The sequence below is a fragment of the Plasmodium vivax genome, chromosome 14 (assembly GCF_000002415.2).
Source record: "Plasmodium vivax chromosome 14, whole genome shotgun sequence".
NCBI classification, from domain to species: domain Eukaryota; phylum Apicomplexa; class Aconoidasida; order Haemosporida; family Plasmodiidae; genus Plasmodium; species Plasmodium vivax.
The window spans coordinates 1,652,769-1,666,832 of record NC_009919.1 but is presented as its reverse complement, the minus strand read 5'-3'; the positions used below and the strand labels follow the sequence as shown (position 1 = coordinate 1,666,832).

At 37.9% G+C, this 14,064-nt stretch overlaps 1 protein-coding gene across 1 annotated transcript, besides 3 other annotated features; it reads left to right on the top strand.

The window, feature by feature from the left end:
* Positions 1 to 126: 126 nt before the first annotated feature.
* PVX_123685 (hypothetical protein, conserved) lies at positions 127 to 6,018 on the top strand (the record flags this gene model as incomplete). The annotated part of the gene is made up of 1 exon (XM_001617249.1): positions 127 to 6,018. One exon carries the CDS (start codon positions 127 to 129, stop codon positions 6,016 to 6,018), a length of 5,892 nt encoding a protein of 1,963 aa, XP_001617299.1.
* Positions 1,088 to 1,109: a microsatellite.
* A 379-nt stretch (positions 6,019 to 6,397) lies between the features above and the next one.
* Positions 6,398 to 6,497: a microsatellite.
* A 155-nt stretch (positions 6,498 to 6,652) lies between these two features.
* Positions 6,653 to 6,676: a microsatellite.
* Positions 6,677 to 14,064: the final 7,388 nt, after the last annotated feature.

The window sequence follows — 14,064 nt, the reverse complement described above, 5'->3', positions numbered from 1 at the left end:
TATGCACACGTGCGTAGAATGTATGCACGTGTAGAAGCGAGCCTAACGAGTTTAGCTCTTTCGCTACTCTACTTTTTCTCCCTTCTCCAATCACCCCCTCTACTTCCAATCCTGGTAAGTCCCAACATGAGTATCTCCCCAATAAAATACGAATCGAAAATATTAAGCAACTTGGCCAGCATGCTAAAGCTTAGCGAAAAAACAGACAAAGAAATATGGAGCGAAATAAAGGAAGAAAAGGAGCACATCAAATTTGAGATTGACGAAGATATAAGAAAAGTCATCGATGTGAACAAAATTAACTGTACCTGTGATGAATCGAAAAAAAAAATCGAAGAATATAAAGGGAAGAAATTCGAGTATTATTACAATGTGGAGACATATGGAGTCGATTTTTTCCTAGACATTTGCAATGCCCTAGGGAGGTCTAACTACAAACCGTTTCTATCAGAACAAGGCAAAAAAGAAGTTATGAATGGGTTAAGAATTAGAAGAAATTCGAATCTGTATAAATATGTTTCTTTTTTTTTAAGTAAAGAAAGGCTAAATAAGGACCGATTAAATGATGGGAAAACACCTGAACATATCTTCCACTGTTTTAAGTGCCTAAAGAGTGTACTACATATTTATGTGGACGATCAGAATAACCGGAAGAGGAAAATGTACCTACAGGATAACAAGTACATAACAGAAGAAATGGAAGAGAAAATGGAAAACGACTTACTTAGTGAGAATCAAAAAAATAGTAATGTGAATCCTCCCAACTTTAGGGACGGAATAATAGCCGTCAGCAGATACAAAGCGGAGTTGGCCTCCATAAGTAGGAAGTCAAATGAAAGAATTATCAAAACCATTTTGGGTCATTCGAAGGACATGCACAGTGGCTCCCAGCATGTGGGTAAAGACTCCTCCATCAACGGGGATAGCCACTCGAGCAATCGTAACAGTAATAGTAATCATACTCATAATCGTAATAGCAATCATCACCAGCAACTGAGCAGAAGTAACTCCTTCGAGGATAATAAGCGCTACAAAACGTCAGGCTTCTTCGACAAACACGAACTGAAGCATTTTAGCGACTCCGCCAACAGTTTTTCCATTGATGGAGACGCGAAAAGCACGCACAAAAATGCGCATAGTAAAAAAACCACCAACTTGAAAATTAACCCCGTGACAAATAATTTGATACAAAAGAACGCACCTGCGGGAAACTTATTTCTGAGCAAGAACAGGGACAGACAACGGCGAACCGCGCAAAGCAGCAGGAAGAGTAGACACAGCGCCGGTTCGAGTAAAAAATCGGGCTCAGTCAAGAAAAAGGACCCGGGGGATATGGCGGTTGGGGTCGATGCGGGGGTAGCCGTGCCGGGGGGCAGCAAACCGGACGTGGGTGGTGGTCATTTTGAGGAGCCACAAACAGATGCACCCGCGTTGGAAGTAATCGCACAGGGGAATGAACCTCCCCGTAAGTTGAGTCAAAGTGAAACCGTGCAACACACCGAATGGGATAAGAAGTTGAGTGGAGAGGGGGAACGGGGCGGCTTAACGGAGAAGCTCGCCGTATACTCACCCGAAACGAATCACATCGTATACTCACCCGAAACGAATCACACCGTATACGCAGCTGAGACAAAGCTCACCGTGTACTCACCCGAAACGAAGCACGCGACAAGCCCAGCCAATACGAAGCTCACCGTATGCTCTGCCGATACGAAGCTCACCATATGCTCAGCCGAGGGGAAGATGCCCACCGGGGAAGACGAACCAAACTCGAAAGACGCCGCGTCGGACGAAGCTGACAAGGAGAGTCACCAATACGACGTGTATCAAAAAACGTCCCTCGTGAAAAACGCATCCAATGGGGAGGAGGACTACGACTTCAACGCAAGCGACGACGCGTCCTACTCCACAGATGATTCGAATTATAAAAGGTACATGACGAAGAAGAAGACGAAACTGCAACAAGAAGGGAAAATAGTCATCGACCTGAATATACTCAACGGAAATGCAATCAACGCATCGGAAAAAAAGGAAAAGGAAAAAAAAATTGAGGAAAAATACAAAGAGAGATGTCAAGAAAAGCACCAAGAAAGGATAAGAATGGATGGAGTAAGGAAAAGCTTAGAAGAAAAAAAAATGATTTTCTGCAAAATAGAAGAGGTGGCAAAGAGGAGAAATAAACGACATGTAAAAACGCAAGTATTATCGGAAGACTCCAAAATTGAGAGAGCTTACTTTAGCCATAAAATGAAAAAATTTTATAATTCAAAATCGGGATATTTTGGTTGTGGTTGGTCCAATAACAGAACCCAGTGGACTCCATTTATACATGCCCCCTTTTTTGACAACCACCATAATACTATATATAAAAATAGGAATAAAAAAATGTACGAAGAGATATACGACACGTTGTTGCATGGGAGGATTCACCCCTCCGTTAGGATTGTCGAGTTGAAGGACCACAAGCATCCTGTGCGGTTATGCACACCGTACTATGAAGATTGCTATTCAGTCGTTTACACGGGGAAAAAAATCCTCGCATCGGATGATCGGGTCATTTTTGGAGAGTACACTGGTTATGTGGCGAACAATAGGGAGCTGTCGCAGGAGAAGCACCAGTACACGTTCGCCCTATCCTTCAACAAGAAAGTTTTTAACGATAGAAAGAGTGTCGTTTTTATTAACGAGATTGAGTCGGACGAGGAGGGTGCTCTGCAAGGGGGCAGTCCCCACGGGGGGGAAACGAATGGGAGAATCGCCAACTATGATGGCGGCGACCATTGCGAGTATGCGGCCAAGTTGAGCAGCGAAGAAGCCGCTTCGAATGATGAGCAGAATTGTCAAGAAGGGGCTCCTCCCAGCGGTGGTGTAAATGCAAAAGGAGGATGCACCCCCAATTTGGCCACGCCCCCATGTGAAAAATCTACACACAGTTACTCCAAAGAGAAGAAGAAATCCAAGGGGATGAACAATAAGATTATCCTGCCAGATAATTACACCTACGCTGTGGACTCGTCCTACATGTTCAACGAAATGTCGCTAGTTAATCATTACAAAACATGTGCCGTTTTTAACAATTACGATTTTAGGATAAACGCGGAGTGGCAGTTGGTTTACCTTGATGGGTGGCCACACATCATTCTCACCTCCATCCCAGGGGTAGAAATAAACACAGGAGAAGAAATTTTCGCGGATTTTGGCTTCGAATGGTTTGAAAAAGTGAACGACATCTGCCTGAATGAGTTTATTAAAAATAGCTATGCATACAGATTGAGCAAGTTAAATCTTTGTAAGGAAAAAAATTTCACTGGAATAGATGACATCGTGGAAAAGTACAATTTGATAAAAAACCACCTCACGTGCAACATCTGCATGTACAGCGTCAACACGGATAGTAGTCACGGGTTCATTGCTTGTTCCGGTTGTAACCACATCTATCATCTAGCATGTGTGCAGAAATTAAATGCAGAAGTGAACGAGAATTACGACTGGTTTTGCGCCAGTTGTGTCAAATTCTGCATCAATGTGCTGAACCAGGAGGAGTTCCTCGCCTACCTGGAGAAGGAAAACCACAAGCAGCTGATCGATCTTTTTAGCGACATGTGTGTGGAAAATTCAAACAAGTTATCCCAGTTGCTAGCCCCAGGAGCGAGCGATACTCCATTGTGCGGTAGCGATGGGAAGGAATCCAAAGGAGTGACTGGCAACCCTAACTGTGCTAAGCAGTATGACAAGATACGGAAATTACTACAGTGTAGGGAAAATATAATCGACTTGGTGAGGAACAAAGAGATTATTAACTCCTATTTAGAGAGCACCGAAAAGGAAATGAATTCTCTAGAAAACGCAGAAGAGGGGGAAGATTTGTCCTTTAAGAAAGACGAAATGAAGCTCCTGCTGCAAAACAGCTTTGAACTGCACCTTCTTGTTGAATATAAAAAAAAAATCGATGATTTGTTGGCAAGCAGGGAGAAGGTAGACACCTTTGTCAATGACGAAAAGGCCAAGAACACCATGCAGTTGAGGAAAAAAACTATAAACTATTTGTTAGAAAATAGGAAATATATAGAAAAGCTGGTCGACTCGATGGAACAAGGTACTCCCATTGTGTTTCCGCACAAGGAGGGAACCATCCTTACAAAGGGAACAAATAACCTCGCAGTTGCACACAAGGAGGAGGTGCACCGTTCGGAAGAGGAAACTACGTTGAAGGGGCTCAAGGAGGAACTCCCACATGAACATACCCTGGCAATACAAAAATATGACCCAAGTTTTGGTAGGGGAGGGAGCCCCGGTTCAGGCTCTACCGAACACACGAATGGCAGCTTTTCCAACTCGTATGAAACGATTTTGTATAACAAGTCGAACGATGTCGTGAAGAATTTAAAAGAGATAAAAAAAGGTGCCCCTTTTGGCGGTGTAATAAGCGACGCGGTTAGCTGTCCAGCATCCAGCAGCAGCAACACGGGTGGCAACAAAAACCTCTGCTTCAGCAATATGATGAAGTTGAGCAAGAAGATCTTAGGGTTCCCCTTGTTAACAGATTTCGAAAGGGGAATGAGCACCAACCAGCCGTGTCTTCCACTGAGCGATCACCTAAAAAGGCTCTCCGTGTGCACCGTTTGTTATAGCAAGCATAATGACTTGGCTAAGGCCATCATATGTAGAGTTACCAAGATGCACTTTGAGGCTAATTACAATGATGGGCTGGGCGACGAAGACATGTTTAAGACGTCCAGCGAATGCATCCAGTCAGTCATTCGCGAATTGGCCAACACGATAAAGGAGTACCGCAAGAGGGAGCTCAGCGGGGCGTACGTGCAGGAGCTCGCGCGCAGCGGGAGTAGCAGCTACAGGAGCTGCAGCAGCAGCAGTTATAGCAGCCGAGGTGGGAGTTGCGCTGGGAGTCGCGGTGATGGTCTCGCTGGGAGCCATGGCGAGATCCACGCTGTCATCGCGGGGCCCCCACTAACTGACGACCACAACGACATCGGCGCAGAAGCTCATTCACCCAGTTCCAGCCTAAAACTTCCACCGCAGAAGCCATTTTACGGCATGATGAGCGACCCCCCATGCAGTGACAGGCGCCCAGGGGATACAAACAACCCCTTTGAGAATAACACACCTCCCCTGTTATGGGACAACAAAGTGAATTACACAGACGATTATACGTGCAAGAGGGGGGAAGTGAATTCCACGCTGGGCAAACGCCCTCATGAAGAAGATAACAAGGGTAGCAGTCAGAAGAAGTCGAAGCTTCGTACCAAGCCGTCTAACGACACGATCGGTGGAGAAAATGGCGATTCTTTAAAAGGGGGAACGGACGAGGGGAAAACACATGAAGGGGGAGGCAATGTTGGTAGTTGCACAGCTCAGGGGGGGGCAGACCAGCTCCCCCGCAGTGATCTGTGTAGAGATCCACGTGGAGACCCCTGCGTTGACCCGCTTCCCGAGCAACACGCGCACCGCAGCAAAGATGAGAACCAGAAGGGGGACAAAAATGACATCCATTTTGCAGGCGAAAAATTGGATGAAATAGAAGCGCCGGGTGACCAGAAGGGGAACTACGTCACGCTGGAAAATATTTCCAAAGCGAGTAATTTCATCCCGCTCCTGGGGGTTGAACTTGGGAGCACAAAAATTCAGAGGGAATTTACAAATGGAACATATGTAGGGACAGTTACGGAGCAAATAAAGGACGAACATGGAAATCCATTTTTCGTTGTTACGTATGAAGATGGGGACGCGGAATGGATGACGCCCTGCTTCCTATTTCAAGAATTGCTAAAGCAGTCGACAAACAGTGTGGACTACCCGTTAGCAACTACGTTTAAGGAGGTATTCAACCCGGAATTTAAAAAGGACTTAAAATTAAGCAACTGTTCGCTTGAGTTAAAAATTGAAAGACGAAAGAGGAAAAGCAATTGTGAGAGTGCCAGCAACAATAACAGTGTCAGCAAAAGACAGAAGCATGCGCAGGAGGAAAATTCCTCAAGGAAGAAGAAGCAACGGTTTTGACGTTACGCGGTGTTCGTGTGCGGCGCATAGCAGGGCGCAATGGCTCGATCTGTTGAGAGGCGTGAAGCTCAAAACAGGGCGAAAAGGTCGAAAAGGTCAAAAATGCCGAAAAGGCCGAAAATTCGTTTTAAAATCCGTACATTTTGCGCATTTTACATTTTATAAAAACTTCAAAATGGGAGAAAATCTTCTTCGCATGTCACTTTGTAGGAAGATGCAATTTTAATAATTATTTTTCACTCATAAATAGTGTATTTTTTTTTTTTTTTTTTTTTTTTCGTTTGTTCATATTTGTTTTTTTTCCTTTCCCCCTCACCCCCCTTCCTCTTTTTTTTTTTATTTTTTTTTTCGTACATTCCAAAAATTTACAATTATAGCCCTACCGAAAAAGGGAGAAATTTGAAATATATACTCACGTCAAAATGACATTTTTATTTGAACCAATAAGGTGAAGGGGTGGGAGAAATTCTACACATAATACACATTACGCAAAGTACGCGCGTGATGAAGCAGCATTGCTAAAATATGGACTTTAAAAAAAAAAAAATATACGTTTTTGCGAAAAGGAAATAGAGATTCTTTCGTATTTTTTGAGGAATAAAAAATTGGTAAAATTTTTATAAAGCCTTTTTAAAATATTTTTAAATCTTTTTAAAATGCTTTTAAAATATTTGCGATTTATTCCATTTTTTTCTTCTTCCAAAAGAGCGAAAAAAAATTGAATTGTTCTCAACAATGTGTAGAACAAAAAGTTGGTTATTGCATATGCGGAACGTTTATCACGCCATCGTATGGTTGTGCATTTGGTGAAGGCAAAAATTTACGATTATCCTTTTTTCTTTTCCTTTTAAATGGTCCTTTTTCTTGGAAAAAAAGATGTTTTATTTTACTATCTTTTTTTTAATTTTTTTTACTACGATATTGTTGTGCTATATGCGTTGCACAATTTAATGTTGCTAAAATGTTTTTATTTTTTTTAAAAATAAACTGCTGAATTAACCGCGTTACTATTTTTACCGGAATTTTTTTTTTTTTTTTTTTTTTTTTTTATAAATTTTCACTTCATCCCAGAGAGGGTGCATATCACTTGTAACCAATTAAAATCCCCCCTAACAGGTTATCGTTATCGGCATACGCGCACCCATTTGTTGTAATGAAAATAAATAAAATTGTAAAAGTCGCAGAACACACATTGATAATTTGTTCGTAGATATATTCATCACATTCGATCTGTTTTTATAACTGAAACGTTTCCAATGTACACTTTACGGACTTTATTTTTCTCCTTTTTAGTAATTTTTTTTTTTTTTTTTGCACAAATTAGTTGTGTTAAAATATTTCCCCCCTGTTCGTGCAAAACCATTAAAGAGTAATATATGCCAAATGATAATACTTGGCAAAAACTAACGTAGATGAAATGAAATGTTGCCAAAAGGTGTTCATTCGAATTGTTACCAAATTGAGAAGGGGAAATGTTCTCTTTTATTTCGCACGAATTGGCGAAACATCATGTCTTTTCCTCCTTTTATGCGCAATAAGGGAAAAAAACGAATGGTGAATGTGGCGAACTCGACGCATTTGGTGAAATTTGCAAAAATGACTAATTTAATTAATTTTTGCGCTAACGGGTGGGGGAAATTAATCAATTGCGCATTCGCAGATTGGCAATTTTGGCGAACGTTCCATTTACAGTTTCTGCAAACTAATTAATTTTGCATTTCTAAATTACTAATTTGTAATTAATTTTATTTTTCTCAGTTTTGCATTTAGCGTTATGCAAAATTCATTCTTTCCCCCCTTTTCGTGCATTTTCGCATTACGTTTACTCTCCTCATATGTTTTTCCCCCCCCCGCAGCAGCGCATTCTGCCCGGTTTCGCGCAATTATGCTCAATTTTCCATCATTTCCACTTTTGCTCACCCTTTCGCCAAAATTGCAATTTTCGCGTCCGTCCTCTGTAACGCATAAAATTGTTTACGCAATCGTCTGTCGGATATGGAAAGTGGAAAAAAAAAAAAATAAAACAAACAAATGAACAAGGAAGGAAAACAAAACGAACGTTTAAGCAACAATTTCACTTTCGCCCCGCACTGCATTTTTTTGGGATAAATTTACGCAACATAATTTTTCTCAGTTTTCATTGCCACTGCGAATCGTCGCTTCGATAATTATTTTTTTTTTTTTCCCTATTTTTAATTTAATGATTATCAACGGAAAAAAATAACTGCCGCTGCGGCGGCTATTATCACAATTGTGCACATTTATGGGGATTATCCAACCTTGGCAAAGCTGCCAATCCGGTTATTTTTCCCAACTTTGGTAAAATTGTGCATTTCATTATCATTTTGATAATCCCCACGTGGCAAATCCTATTGGCAGTGTTAGCAGGGGTTGCGGTGTGAGCAATTGATCGTTTAGTGAGCATTATATCCCCATGTTGGCATTGCTATTGACGCTCCTCATACTAATACAGTTGCAGTAGTACGTTTTTAAGTGCTTGGATTGTGTCCCTTTAAAAAATTAGCTCAGTGTTTTACTCCACCTTACTTACTATATAATGTTGGGTTTTTTTTTTTTTTTTTTTTTTTTTTTTTCGTTTTGCTCTTTTATTTTCTTTCTTTCTTTCATAATTTTTTTTACTGTTCTTTTTTTTTGAAAGAATTTATTTTTATTTTATTTTATTTTTTTTCATATATCTCGCCCCTCAGCCAAATAACATTTTATGCACACTACAATTTGCTTTTTTAAAAAAATTACAAACATTGCAAACGTAATTTTTCTTACCTTTGGAAGATTTGTGTCATTGAGAGTTCCCATACCTTTCTGTGCATTTCCCAGTGCGAGCAATAAATAACGTGTGGCGTTTGGTCCGTTTGATATACATGTAAAAAAAAAAAAAAAAAAAAGGGAATGGGAATGGGAATGAAAGTAGGAGGAAAAAAAGAAAATTACTATTATGTTTTTTCCTTTACCAAATAAATTAACCAAAAATGGTGAATTTTACTTTGTTAAACGAATGAAAACGTTTTTGAGTTAAACAAAAAATTGTGATACATTAAATGTATATTCATTTATTTATTACATTTTTTATACGTGTATATAAATTTATATATAAATATATATAAATGTATATAAATGTATATAAATATATATATAATATATATATTTTTTTTTTTTTTTTTTGTAAATATGAGTGACGTATTATCGGGTGGTTGTGGAAATTTGTAAATTACTTAGAAGTAGAATTTTTTTTATTTTTCATTTTTTAAAAAATGTTTAAATATATTTTTTCCTTTTCTCTTCTTTCTTTTTACGTGTTTTATTCATTTTGTAACGTATGGTATTATTTTATTATAACAAAAAATGTAATTAGAAACGACCAATTGCATTTTTAATAAGTGGAAACACACTCTTTTCCCCCTGCGTTAAATGAAAGTGGAAAAATATCATTACAAAAAAGCAGGTGCGGTTAGAAACACGTGTATATTTTTTGCGTACGAATTAATAAATGCGCCACGACGAATATATAATTGTGCTAAATAGGATAGATGCTTTAAGTGCACAAAAGAATTAGTGGCATTAAATCAGTAAAAGAATTAATCGCATTATACACTTCATTCGTGTCGTTTTTTTTTATTATTCGTTTTTTTTCGCTTTAGTTGCATTATTCACTCCTGCCCCTCGCCTTTTTCCCTGCGCAAGACGCTTGATTAGGAAAAACATAAAATAATTATTATTACGTCTTCCAGAGAAGAACAAATGTGACGTAACCTTTTTTATTTCCATTTTTTCCCCGTGTAGAGCGAGGGGTGGGGGAAACATAGTGGAGCTACAAGAGAAAAAAAAAAAAAAAATTACCCGATTGGATTAAACTCAAAATAAAAAAAGAGTTACAAATAGTTCTAATTTTAACTTAGATTATTTTAAAATGTTCTAGAAAAAAAAAAAAAAAAAAAAAAAAGAAGGAAAAAAAGGACTCCGATTTCTTTTTTTTTTTTTATATATATATTTAATTCTATATCTATTTTAAAGGAAGCAATTTCACCTTTCATACGTTTTATTATTATTTCAATGCGCACTGCCAGGAAATTTCAAAACTCCGGAACGAATTCTTTTACAGTGCAGTTGTGTATTGTTTGTACCCTTGCAAATGAGTAATATATTTCATGCGTGTACAAAAATACATGTATTATGAGAAAATGTTATAAAATATTTACAAGTACGTGAAAGCATAAGTTTATATTCGCAAGCAGGTGTTCACTTTATCACGACGGTACGGTACATACATGCTTTTCTCTGCGCACATATGTAAATGTACAATTGAGCGTGTGGCGTGCTTTCGTGGCTGCTTTCCTTTCCGCTTCTCCATTTAAGGAAGCTCCACTGGGTTCTTTTTCTCAAACCGGTTAGAATTAAAATTCGTAATGCACAATATGTATCCTTTTTTAAATGAAAAAAAAATAACAAAGTGATTGGAGCAGGTGCGGCGCAGTGACCGCAAGGTGGCCACACAGTAATGCAACGTAAAAAAACGTAGCGCAAAATTGAGAAGAAAATGGCACAATAATGCGAAGTATGCAAAGTATTCGTAGCAAAGTATGCGTACCAAACTTATGCGTAGCAAAGGCGACAAACTATTGCAAAATGAAATAAAAAAATGGTGCCACGCCAGCATTTTGCAAAAACGCAATAGATCATTTTTTTTCCTAAGCGTTTTTTTAAATTGCAGCTTTCATCAAATGCGCAGGGTATGGCGGATTACCCATTTGCATTCGCATTATTAAAATTTTTTTTATTTTGCCAGTTACCATTTACCAATTACTAATTTTCTAACTTACATTTTTAGTTTCCCCTCTTCTTCTCGTTTATATAGATGAAAACGAAGGGAAAAAACTGACTGGTAGGCATTATATATGTGCTTACGTGCGTACATGTATAAACCATTTGAGCATTTCTCAAATGAAGGAATAAATGAATGCACGAAAAAATAAAAACAACTAATTTTTACGTTTATTTTTGTAAATTAGTTGTGCATAATTATTCATCTTTATGTGTATATAATGCGTATGTGGTAAAATTATCCCCCACATATGTGCCATTTTGAGAAAACGTGAAAAGGAGAAAAGAACCATTCCATTTCGTGCAATTGCATGATTCAGCGGAATAGTTATCCTTTACATGTATTTTCGTCACCTATTTCACGACGCAATTTAGTATCCTGTGCACCTTCCTTACAACAAAAGTTAGCAACTTTTTACACTACCTTTTGGCCACCCTGATAAAGCCATTTCGTACCGATTGCATCCCCGCTCTGCGACAGTTGTGTAGCAGTGGGGTGATATTTTTTTCACACGAACGTAACCGCACAGGTGCTACCGCACAGGAGCTACCATACAGGAGCTACCGTCCAGGCGCTACCGTACAGGCGTTACTGTACAGGCATGACCGTGCTGACATGGCCCTAATGAAACACAACCATGTTAACTGTAGCATTAGGGGAACAAAGTTGTATTATTTAATTTTTTCACCCGACGCAAATATTACGACGAAAAAATAGGGATCAAAATTTTTATGATCTTTATGTAAGGACCCGAGCCGGGCGGGGAACAAAACCGAAAAGAGTTGCATCGCGTTTATAGTACAATATTGTACGCACATTTGTACGCACGTTTGTGTTTGCGCCTTTGCGTGGTTTTATGTACCTTTAGGTGCCCTTATGTACCTTCGGGTGCCCTTATGTACCTTCGGGTGCCCTTATGTACCTTCGGGTGCCCTTATGTACCTTCGGGTGCCCTTACGTACCTTTAGGTGCCCTTATGTACCTTTAGGTACCCTTATGTGCCTTTAAGTACAAGCTCACGCAAACCTTTGTGTACACGTTTACAATTTTTTTCTTTTTCCTAATGACATAACCGCATTTCATGGAGATAGCTCCTTTTTAATAAGTAAACTTTTCGTTTTTCCAAAAAAAAAAAAAACCTTTTGTGCCAATAGATTAATTTTACTTGTTTTAAATAATTACTATTTTTTTTTTTTTTTTTTACGTTTTTTTTTTTATTAATTTACACAAGAAAAGCAATTTTACTAGATTAAAGAGAGGAAGATACAAAGAAACCAAGTTTCGAAAATATATTCGAATACATGTTGATGATGTACATTACATGTGCACATGTACATACCACATTTCGTGCGTACATACGTACTTTCGTATGTTCCTATTTGTACTATGCGCTTATGCGCGACGCATACACACTACATGTAGTACATACATGAACCAGATAGCACGAGCGCCTAAGTCGTTCGCCTCGCGCGTACGTACCAGTATGTGTCGCGCGGCAGTACAGTACCGGTTAGCAGGGCCGCTTAATAGCATCGCTTAGCGGTACCCCTTAATAGCATCGCTCAGCGGTACCACTTAATAGTACACTTAATAGCACACTTAATAGTACACTTAATAGCATCACTTAATAGCATCACTTAATAGTACACTTAATAGTACACTTAATAGTACACTTAATAGCATCACTTAATAGCATCGCTTACCAGTTAACCTTACGCTTGGCGCTTAGCGGAGAACGCGCGCCTCGTTTCCCACCTGTACACATCCGTATGTTCTTGTGTACACCCCTGCACATGTACGAGGGGGATAAGGTATGCGAACTTTTCCCACGCATACGCGGTATGTGCTTGAACATATTAGCATACACATGTATGCCACCCCGCTGTGCAACCATATGTGTATGCGCCACTCCCTAAGCACGCCTCCACACATGTGTACACCTCACACGTATGCAAACGGTCGTGTTGCTTACTTTTTTTCACGCGAGGCAAGTTGTGACACGGGTTGCAATCCCTCACCGTGGCACGTATGCCGAAGCGGGTTGCGTCGCGTATTGCCACACGATGCAACGCGCATTCATAAGTGTATAAATTTTTAAACATTTCCATAAATAATTATTTATATATATTTATGCATTAATTATATGCATTAGTCGTATGCATTAAATATATGCATTAACTGTTCATCCGTTTATATTTATGCATTTACTATTTATACGTTTATATATTTTACGTTGGTACACCTGTGCGTATATATATACACTTACATACGTACACATATACATTTATATATATTTTATATATATATATATATAATACATACACTTTTACGCATTACGCGCGAGAAATATATATATTGACAGAAAAAAAACTATGCGGTTATCCTCGTACGTACTGCATATATAAATGACGCATTTTAATATATATTTTTATATATTTATAATTTATATATAAAAGCGTAAATATATATATTGCAAAGATTGGATGAAATATTTTTTCGTGGTATAATACAAATTCCTTTTTTTCAAATGTATTTTTTTTTTTTCACATGAAAATATTAGTAAAAAAAAAGCACATATATTTTACAGAAAAAATAAATACAAGTACAGATTATATTTTTAGGAAACAAAAAATAAATACTATACAATACATATTTGTATTCTTACGAATGTGTTAATTTAATTTCATGTTTTTTTCTTTTTTGAAAAAGTTTTACAAGAAAATATTTTTTTTTTTTTTTCTTTTTCTGGAAGTTTAAAAAAAAATATTTTCACAAGCCGTAAAATTAATCTTTTACTTAAGGAAAAAAAAAAAAAAATATATTTTTTAAATATTTATAAAAATATTCAGATAAACCAATCATATTTTAAAGTACACCAAAAAAGGGAGAATTATTTTTTTTAATAATATTTTTATTTTTCATTTTATTATTATTATTTTTTTTTTTTTTTCGTACAAGTTATATATGTATTGTATGCATATCGTTACATATCCTTTGTTTTGTACGGTTAAGGGGCAAAAGAAAGAGGATACGGCGTATGTATTGTGTATTTATATGTATATATACACTTGTATAAGTTGCCTTTACAAGTATACGTAGCATATATATATATATTACATACATACGTACGTGCCTACGCCATACGCCTGGTGTTCACTTGTACATACGCGTTTATATATATACATATATTGTACGCATATTCAAGT